The sequence below is a fragment of the Cornus florida genome, unplaced genomic scaffold (genome assembly GCF_030987335.1).
Source record: "Cornus florida cultivar Cherokee Brave unplaced genomic scaffold, ASM3098733v1 CherokeeBrave_3.0.0_Hap2_Chr07, whole genome shotgun sequence".
NCBI classification, from domain to species: Eukaryota; Viridiplantae; Streptophyta; class Magnoliopsida; order Cornales; family Cornaceae; genus Cornus; species Cornus florida.
The window spans coordinates 73,663,376-73,674,039 of NW_026775577.1; the positions used below are offsets into that span (position 1 = coordinate 73,663,376).

Below are 10,664 nucleotides of genomic sequence, written 5' to 3' on the forward strand. Positions count from 1 at the left end.
ACGACCATGTGGAGGACCTTGGTCACATAGACCAACAAGGCATCCTCCACCCTAATGTGCATCATGAAAACATTCAAGTCCCATTAGGCATGCCAAGACCATTCATTCCACCACAACAACAAGGCCAAATTCCATTGGGAATGCCTCGGCCAATTTTTGCTCCACAACCTCCCATTATGCAAGGCCATCAAGGTGTTCGTGTAACACCACCGGTTGGGAATCTTCCCATTGCTTTACGTGATCATTATGTGCCAAATAAATATAATGCATCCACTTGCATTCAATTGCCCCCATTTAGAGCACATCACTATGAGATTAAACCGCAAACTATTCAAATGCTTCCTAACTATCATGGACTTCCAAGTGAAGAACTGTATAAGCATTTTGATGAGTTTCTTGAAGTATGCTCCACCGTGAAATACACGGACATGCCAAAAGAGGTTTTGAGACTCAAAATTTTTCCTTTTACCCTTAAAGATAAAGAAAAATATTGGTCCAACAATCTTAGGCCTTTTTCGATAACTTCTTGGGTAGATATGCAACAAGAGTTCTTGAAGAAGTACTACCCGGTATCAAAGACCAATGCTATGAGAACTTCCATTCGTGAATTTTCTCGAGGGGATGGGGAATTGTTTCATGAGGCATAGTAAAGATTTAATGATTTGCTTAGGAAGTGTCCACATCATGACATTCCTAAGTGGCAATTAGTCCAATACTTCTTTGAAAGTTTGCTGGATAATAAAAAAGGAATGGTAGATGCATCTATAGGTGGTTCTTATCTTGATAAACATGAAGATGATATTTGGCAATTGTATGAAAGTATGAGTGAAAATTGCATGCATCGATCTTTACCCTCAAAAAATGGTAGAATTCTAGGTGGAAGGAAGAATGTCGGCTTATATTAAGTTGACAATTCCAATGACATAGCCATCGAGGTGAAATCCTTAACTCAAAGGTTTGATCAATTTTTGGTCAACCTCAATTCGGTGAACCAAGTGTCTTCCTCCCTTAATCATGTTCATCATCCACCTAATGAAACATGCATGATTTGTTCTAGTGTCTTACATTCTACTTCCAATTGTCCACATGGACATGTGCAAAATGAGCACCATGAACAAGTTAATGCCACATTTGTCAACCAAGGGAATAATCCCTATGTCACACACTATAATGCCAGATGGAGGAACCATCCAAAATTTTCTTGAAAAAGCCGAGGGGAAGGCTCAAACCCTCCCCAAGGTGGTTTTCAAGGAAAGTATGTTCCACCTCCAATGCAAATCCAAGGTTCCCAAGGTTATAGATCTTCTTTTCAATCATCACATGGAAACCAATTTTCAAAATATCATTTCCCTAATCAATCGTCTTACTCTCAAGGAAATTCTAGGAGTCCCGCTTTTGAGGAGAAAATGTTGACCTCTTTGGGTACTCTAGAGGCAAACACTCAATTACTTCATTCCTATTCTCAATCCATTGCTAAGCTAGAAACCCAAGTTGGGCAGATAGCTAGTACTTTTTTTTTTTTTTACCTAAATGAAGAAAAAATTTTATAAGATAAAACAATATAGTACAAGAATAAAGTGAAGACATTTCTTCAAGAACATCTAGGGTAGAGCAGACAAAACCTGTAACAACCTTAAACTCCTATAAACTTAAAAATTCTTGAAGACTAATTCCAGCAATATCAAGAGCATCCCAAATAATGTATTTGACTAGGAATAAAGGAGACCTAATAACATCAGAATGAAGTCTACCATTCCGTTCATTCCATAAATAATACATAGCAGTTGTAAACAACATCTTATGCACTTTGTTCCTGCAAGATTTAATATAAAATTGAGTTTGCAGGTCAGCAGCAAATGAGCTAACAGCGTGCAACTTTTGAACACTCCAATGAAATATACCAGCCATGTGACGACCCTGGTTTTTGGGACAGCGTGTCCTCTGATGAATCGTAAGGATGTTCCGATAACGGATCTGAAATGCGGAAGAGAAAACAGAAAACAAGACTCTAAGAACTCAAAGTGACCTTCCATGAGGTCGTGGAACTCCATGAGAACTGATGCGGAACCAAAAGATCAAAAATATAACAAATAAGCCCCCAGAGGCAAAATAGTCATTTTTTAAAATTGTAGATTCGGGTGCCACCGAGCATACCGCTGGAAGGACAAAAAAAAACTAATCAAGATGGACTCAAGAATCGCATGATTCGGAGTCCGGACGAAGGAGAAACGGCATGACGAAGAAAAACGAGCACTTAAGGCAAAAAGCTAAAATGGTAATTATTCAGGAAGAACCGGGTGCAACCAAGCACACCGTTGGAAAGACAGCGAAAAATTAGTCAAGTTAAAAAAAAAATTCACTTGAATCGGAGTCTGGACGAAGGAGAAAAGCCCAAAAGAAGAATTGATGTCGCGGCGGCCCGACGAGGGGCCATGACAGCCCCATGCGCACGCCCATGCGTGTGCCCATGCACGCCGCGCGCGGGTTGAGTGCACCATGGCTGGCAGCAGCAGCCCATAAAGCTGCTGTGGGGTTATTTTTCAAAAAAATCCAGAACAGAGGCTGAATTTGGAGGCCTAGATGATTTTTTTGCAAAAACACAGAGAAGAAACCCCCCTTTTCTATGTGACTCGCGAGAGAATTAAAAAAAAAAATGCAATGTAGAATACCCGAAATGCCCCTCCATGAAATCTGGTCATGAAGGTCCAAAAAGCTGCTATTTTGAAAAACTGAGAGCTAAACTTCGTAAGCGATTTCCGATATCAAGACGACATTTTCTGGAAAAACACGGAAAAGAAACTCCCTATAAAATCATGTTTTCTATTCAACCATGCTGAAAGAAGAAAATAAAACCACAGTGAAAAGTCTATAATGCCCCTAGATCAGAATATGCAAAAAAAATGCGAAATGAATTCACAAGAGGCTCAAAACACAAACGACAAGGTTTTGCCCGGAAATGACTATGCACACAAACGTATCTTACCTATTAAGATGTGCTACAATGGTCCACGACTTAAAAATATAGCCGATGCAAAATCTGACCCCCCAACGGGCAAAAAGGCAAAAATAGAACTTGGAATGAAAACTCGGAATCCAAAAATACAAAACAGGATCAAATGACCGTTTGGCCCTTGGCCACACTTCAAACATGATTTATAAGACCCTATGAAAGAATGAAAATAGAATTCCCACACCCGATGCAACCATGGTGAACTAGTGACTTGTAATTTTTCAAGGTTTTCATAGCTTTTTAAGAAATCAAAAGATACATAGGATACAATATAATGGTCATTGGCCTCCGGCCTCATCTCATAGATATCAAATACATTGAACGGAGTGCACTTAAGTACACATTACATACATGGAATCAAATATACATATTTTGACATATAAGTCTACAAAATGACATTTCATGCTAACATTTGCATGAAATGGAAACTTAAAAGCTACACGACATCCAAGGAATGCTAGGCGTCATGAACCAAGTCTTCGTACCTAAAATATGCCCCAGTATCGTAGGGGTGAGTAACATAAAGCTACTCGTAGGAGATGAGCATGCATCGACCTAGCATTTTACAAATTTATCACCTTAAGGTGAAACATGTTAAAGGGGTTCATGCCACCTAACGTCTATATCGAAATGAGACTTAGGGAGCATCCTAAGCTACCTTAGAGTGTTTCTAGCATAAATCACATCGTCTATGCCATTTAAACAATATGAAAGCACATTATACAAAGCAACGAGATATAGGTTCTTAAAGGTATTAACTTGCAATCTCGAATACAGAAACAACTAAAGTGATCATGTCACCTAACGTCTATGTTCTAAATAAGTCTAAGGAATCATCCTAGGCCATGCTGAACAATCAAAACGCAATTTATAACTTCAATGCAGTCTAACCACATAAAAGCATATTATACAAGGCAACAAAATACAATTTCTTAAAGCTATCAGCTTGAAATCTAAAGCACGAAAACAACAGAAGTGGGTCATACCACATAACGTCTAAGTTATAAATGAATCAATAGGATCAATCCTAAGTTTTGTTAGAACGTCAAAACACAATTTTCAATATCGATGCAATTTAACCAACATTGGAACTTCCAATACAACGTATAAAGCACAATTTCGCAAAGTTAACATCATGTAACTTAAAATGGAATGACAAATAAGAAACAACAAGTTACAACATCATCTAGTTATTAACTTGAAAATGAAATGCGAATCAAACAAAGTTAATACTCGGACGTCACGCTGGATCAGACCGACAACATAGTTACTTTAGGGTTACTAGCCTATGGGTAACCTCCCTATGTGCGCACTAGACTATATAGAGGGACTATCCCCCGTACTAGAACCACGTCCTAGCCATAGCCAAACAACTACATCCCCAAATTTCCAAAATCAACAAGTTGTGAAAATTTTCTTAGATGCCCCTGAAATAAAATATCTTCAAAAGATATTTATGAAAAACACCCCAAGAAATGAAAAAGATTATGAAGAATTGTGCATCCATGCCCCTGCGGGCACTAGGAGCAACTAGAGTACTTTCTTGCAAAAGTAAAGATACGTATTTTGAGGAAACTACTCAAGATGGAAGTCAAAAACCAACTCCGAGCACGAAAAGTGAGGTTGTGGCAAAAATTGACAAGCGGAGATAAGAGGAAATAGGGAAAATGACAGAATAGGGAAAAGACAAAATAACGCATAGTGTCCAAAAATGAAAAATGCGAAAATGACTCGGTCCTCAAAGGAAGTTGTCAATTCACATGAAGAGTCTCAGAAACCAATTCCGAGCACTCGAGATGACACTAAGCAACACGAAACAGAGCTTAGAAAGAAAAATTAAATGAAAAAAATTTATTTGTAAAATTTCAGGAAAAATGAAAAGAAGGCAAATGACCGGGTCGTTACAAGCCAAGCCACACCAGACCTCCCAAGCATACACACATTTCACAAACATGTGATCAACATGTTCTTCATTGCAGCCACACAAGCCACATCTAGAAGCTAAAGAGATTCCTCTATGCTGCAAATTAGCACATATTAGGACAGCATTTTGAATAATCAAAGCACTATACACAGACCATCGAGGTCTACCCCCATTCCAAACCAAACCAAACCAAGAAGCTTCAGGTTTTGAATCCCTACAAGAGTCCCAAGCAGCTTTGAATTTAAAAGATTTATTGTTCCACAATAACTGGTCCTCACCACCATGAATCCTGAATTGTTGGAAAAATTGTTGAACAACAAATGGAACATCATCGAACTGCCATTGATTTTGAACGATGAAACTTTTCAAGTCAATCAGCTTATTAGAGGATACCTGTCTGAAGGTTCTATAACTGAAAACCTCTGATAAAAATTGGCCCCCACACCATGGATCCATAAAATTTTTAATCTTCGCACCATTGCCAATGCGATAAGAACATTGCACCTTAAGAGTATCTCTGACTGATACAATGCTCTTCTAAATGGATGAATGATTAACCTTTAGAATAACAGACCAGTAGGAAGCATTAGTTAAATAGCGTTTGTTGAACCATGCTACCCACAACCTATCCTTCGAAAGAAGGAAGTCCCAGGCTAAAGAACACTTTGCAACTTTATCAATGTCACCAATTTGACTTAAACCAAAACCTCCTTCTGTTTTTGGAGAAGTGACTTTTTCCAACATATGCTATGCAGCTTTAAGTTAATCTCATTATGTCCCCAAGCAAAATTTCTCATTCTTCTTTCAATTAAGTTAATGACAGCAGCATGAATACTATAAACTAATGACCAATATAAAAGCATAGGAGTAACCACAGCCCTTAATAACTCAATGCGACCTGCCATTGAAAGGTTCATACTAGCCCATCTTATAGTTGCAGCAACAACCTTATCGATTAAAGGTTTACAATCCAACCTCCTAATTCCTCTGTCAGAAATAGGAAGGCCTAAAGAAGTAAAAGGGAAGACCCCTGCCTGCAACAGACCTTGTAGAATATACTTCTGATTTTTCTTTATTAACTGCCAAGCTAGAGACTTCTTCAAAATGTTTCATCATCCTTTGCAAAGTGATGTTAGCTCTCACAACCATAAGTAAGTCATCAGCAAAAAATTGGTGAGTGGCCAAACAATTTACCTTGATAGCAGTAGGAGAAGCAACTAAGTGCTCCTTTAGACACTCAAATTCAAACATGGAAGACAAATATTCAATGACCAAAGTGAAGAGCAAAGGGGAAAGTGGACAACCTTGTCTAAGGCCTCTTGAAGGTTGAAAGAAACCATGTGGACTTCCATTCACCATGATAGAAAATTGAACAGTTGTCACTGCTGCTTTAACCCAACCAATCCATTTATTTCTGAAGCCATAGAGCTGTAAAAGACTAAACGGAAACTCCCATTGAACTGAGTCATAAGCCTTTCGAAGATCCACCTTCCAAGCTAAAGTAGGAGGAGCATGCTTAGCTCCAAAGCCTCTCAATAATTCAGAAGCAATGATGAGATTATCCTGAATTTTCCTACCACTGACAAAAGCATTTTGATCCTTACCCACAATTTGATCAAGAACAACACTCAATCTATTATCCAACAATTTGGTAATGATTTTATAGATGACATTGCAAAGAGCAATAGGCCTAAAATCTCCAATCTTGTTTGCTACCTTCATCTTAGGAATAAGAGTAATGAAGGTGCTATTAAGCCCTTTATCCATAACTGAACATTGAAAAAAATGCAACACAGTAGAATTAATATCTTCACCAATAATGCCCCAATACTCCCTAAAAAACCTCACAGTAAAACCATCAGGCCCCAGGGCTGTATCCAATCCCATACTGTGAATTGACGCTTTTATTTCATCCCTAGAAATATTAGCTTCCAAGCTATCAGCAACTTCCCCAAGAAGAGTTCTTCTAATGAAGGTAGCATCAGGAGAATTAACGTGCCCTCTAGAAGAGAACAAAGAAGTGTAATGTTGTAACAATAGATTTTTAATACCATTATCATCCTGCACTAATGTTCCATCTGCTTGTGTAAGACCTGTAATATTATTGTTACATCTATGAGCCTTGATTTTCTGCTAAAAAAATTTTAAGCTTCTATCAAGGTCCTTTTTCCATTTTATTCGAGCCTTTTGAGAAACCAAGATCTCTTCATTAGACAAAGCATGTTCATAATTCCTCCTAGCCTCTTCTTCACTATGGATTCTCTCTGCATACATTGGATCATTGGATAATGCAACTTGACATTCCTCCAGTTTAGTTTTAGCTGAGATAAGATGCTCATATACTGAACCAAATTTGGTTGTATTCCAAACTCTGACAGCTTTTTTAACTACCCTTAGCTTTTGGACAACCTTAACAATAGGATCACCATTAACCCTTGTTGACCAAGCCTCTTTAATCACTTGTTTCAAAACAGGTTGCGAATGCCACACCCTTAAAAACTGAAAAGGTTTAGGACCAGCAGCTACATTGATAGGAATCCTGACACATAAACCCCAATGATCCGAAGGAAGAGAAGAGGTGAGATCAATTCTTGATGTAGGGAAAGAATTAGACCAAGCTTCATTCATCAAGCCTCTATCCAGTTTAGAATGAATTCGTTTGGTAATTTGCCTATTTTTACACCAAGTGTAAATGCCATTAGAGAAAGGAATATCACTAAGAGTTAAAGAATCAATAACATCATTGAATTATCTAAGAACTCTCCAAGGAACAGACTTAGCCCCAAGCTTTTCCCCATTTCTCCGAATAACATTCCAATCACCAATGAGCAGCTAAGGACTAGAAACCACATTTGCCATATCAGATAAACAATTCCACAGATCCCTCATTTCGTCCACTATATTTTCCCCATAGACACAACTTAACTAAAATTGAACACCATTACTTCTAATCCGTAGTTTGAGAAGGATAACTTGAGCTTTAACTTCCAAAATTTGCACATCAAACATGAGTGGATTCCACCCACACCAAATCCTACCTCTATACACTGCATTATAGTTATGACACCAAAGCCAATCAGCCCTTAAACGACTACTGATTCTAACAAATTTATGATTCTGTACTCTGGTCTCCACAAGGCAGACCAAAGACCCAAGAGAGAATTTCTTGTTGCATTCCTTTCCTGTTGAGCCCCCTCACATTCCACAAACCAATCATCAAAGAGTCAAGGATGGTGGAACCACACCACCAGTAACCATACCTCTAGTAATTATAGAACAAGTTTCAATTTCAGTAGCCTTTTTTCTTTACCTTTTCCTTTGACTTTTAGTTAAGGTAGGAGTAGGAGATCTTTCAACTGGAACAATTTTATCTCCAGTAGAGGCCACAGGGGAATCAGATATGAAACCAGGCATTCCCAAAGGAATAGGAGACACAGGTAGAGTGACTAAAGGGGTAGCCACTACTATAACATCACCAACAGTATTCTCAACATCTTCGCTTTTATTACCCAGACCATTCTCAACTCGATAAGGGATCAAAGCCCTCTCAGTATTTGCAATAGACTCTATAGGAGTCCCCTCAGTTAAAGGAGCATTCACTCTTACTAGAATAGAATCCACATCCTTTCCAGTATTTCCCTCTGAATTCGCCGTTGTCTTCTCCTCCAAGGGAATATGCATCATAGATGTTGATTTCACCTTTTGAATAATAGAAGTGTTCTTTTCAGCCTTAGAAATAAACCCCTCCCCCCCCCCCCCCCTCTTATATCTTCTTCCAACTGAACCAATTTTCCCTTTTGCTTGACAATACATTCAGTGATAGGTTTCTTCTTAGGGATTTGTGTAGTGCAATTGGACTCTGAATGGTTGAAACCATTACACTTCCTACATAACTGAGGTTTCCAATCATACTCAATGAAGACGTCGCATTCAGTATCATGTATATCAATATGAACAGCCTCTGCAAGATCGTCATGCACATCAACCTCCACCATAACCTAAACAAAACCTCCATGTTCACGGGCTAAAGTAGCCTCATCAGGATACAATGGTTTGGAAAATTGAGAGCAAACCCTAGCAATGGACATTTTACCTCTACAATGCATAGGGAGATTAAACAAATGTACCCATATAGGAACTGAGCCAAGAACTTCTTTCTCAAGATTAACATTCTTATCCCATCATTTCAGAATCATAGGACGGCCCTGATAAGTATGAATACGCTGAAGAATAAAGTGTACAGCATTCTCATTATCAAACCGCACCATAAAGAACCCTTTTGGAAGGGAAATGAATTTAAAACTGCCTGCAGTTTTCCAAATCCTCTTAAGGAAATCATTAAAATGTGGAAAGAAAGGGCGCTTCCCCACCAAGTAACCTACCAACGAGTTTTTCCAGTATTCAAGTTCCTCTATCACATCATCTTCCATAATCTTGATCACCTTTGCACCCCTGCACTCAGGTAAATATGGAAGCATCTCCATCTTCTTTTGTGATTCAATATCAAAGAAACTTCGCCATGACGGTTTCTATTGAATATTGTGCTGACTTTGAGAAACTGATGCATGGGGTAAACCAGCCCCCATTGGCGGTATAGAGGAGGAAGAACCCTCCCCCATGGCTTCAACCCACCAGTGCTCGCCGCTGGCGGCCTTGTCGGAAGTGAGAAGTAGACCTCAAGAACCCAAAAACCCTAAATCGTTAAGTTAGAGAGAAAAAGAGCAAAAATGGAACATTATAGATAGCTAGTACTTTAAATGTTAGAGAGAAAGGGAAAATGCCTCTAAACGCCTTACCACAGCAATAATTTGTTGTGGAATCCAATGAAGGTCACACAATTGAGTATGTTAATGTGGTGACAACCTTGAGAAGTGGAAAAATTGTTAATAATCGAATTGGTGTTTCCAATGAAGAGAGTGAACTGGTGCAATCAAAAGTTAACATCCGTCCCGTTTCACATTCTATTCCTCCTTCATTGCATGTGCATGATCATCTTGTTGAGAAAGTTGTGAAAAATGATTTGAACAATGACTTGAAAACTTCTTATGATGAAAGTGATTCAAAGAAAGATTTTGAAAAAGCTTTTGAGCTAAAGGCTCCATTTTCGGACGCCTTAAAAAGGTCCATTTCTCTTGAAAAACAAAAGACCAAAGTGAATGAAATAATTGAAGTGTTTAGGCAAGTGAATATTAATCTTCCACTTTTTGATACAATTAAGTAGAGGGACATTTCCCTGTACTAGAACCGAGTCCTAGCCATGTCAATTCTTGATTGATATCCCAAGTTCTGAAATCAACAAGTTGTGCAAGTTAAGATTGTATCAAAATATAAGAAATGCATTAAAGTGCACAACCAAGATTTTAGAACATACAAGTCATGCCCTAGATTCTCAACTATGATGGCATGTGAAATGTCAAGAAATCATTAAGTGAATTTATAGAAACTACAAACTGGGATTTAAAACACAAGGAATCCATTGATGTGAATATAGCTCAAGCATGAAATTAATGATTTAATTATTGGTTTAACAACTCTTGAACAATTAAATCATTCCAATGTAAAGGTGCAAGTTCATTAACCATATTAATGGAGCTAAGTTGCAACAAGTCATGAAACATGATAATTAGGCAAAACCCCATGAAATACAAGTCTAATTCATTAGAATACTAAGTAGAAATAAATTAAGCTAATTAATTAATTTCTCTAGAAATCAAAGTTGTCCAAAAATTC

General features: G+C 38.1%; 1 protein-coding gene across 1 annotated transcript; it reads right to left on the reverse strand.

The window, feature by feature from the left end:
* Nucleotides 1–1,641: 1,641 nt before the first annotated feature.
* Nucleotides 1,642–8,929, reverse strand: LOC132266309 (uncharacterized). Its single transcript, XM_059767165.1, has 8 exons — nucleotides 8,720–8,929; nucleotides 8,245–8,633; nucleotides 7,131–7,650; nucleotides 6,129–6,995; nucleotides 5,642–5,968; nucleotides 4,952–5,471; nucleotides 1,902–1,974; nucleotides 1,642–1,813 (listed from the first exon to the last, which is right to left on the reverse strand). The coding sequence occupies exons 1-8, from the start codon at nucleotides 8,927–8,929 to the stop codon at nucleotides 1,642–1,644; spliced, it is 3,078 nt and encodes a 1,025-aa protein (XP_059623148.1).
* Nucleotides 8,930–10,664: the final 1,735 nt, after the last annotated feature.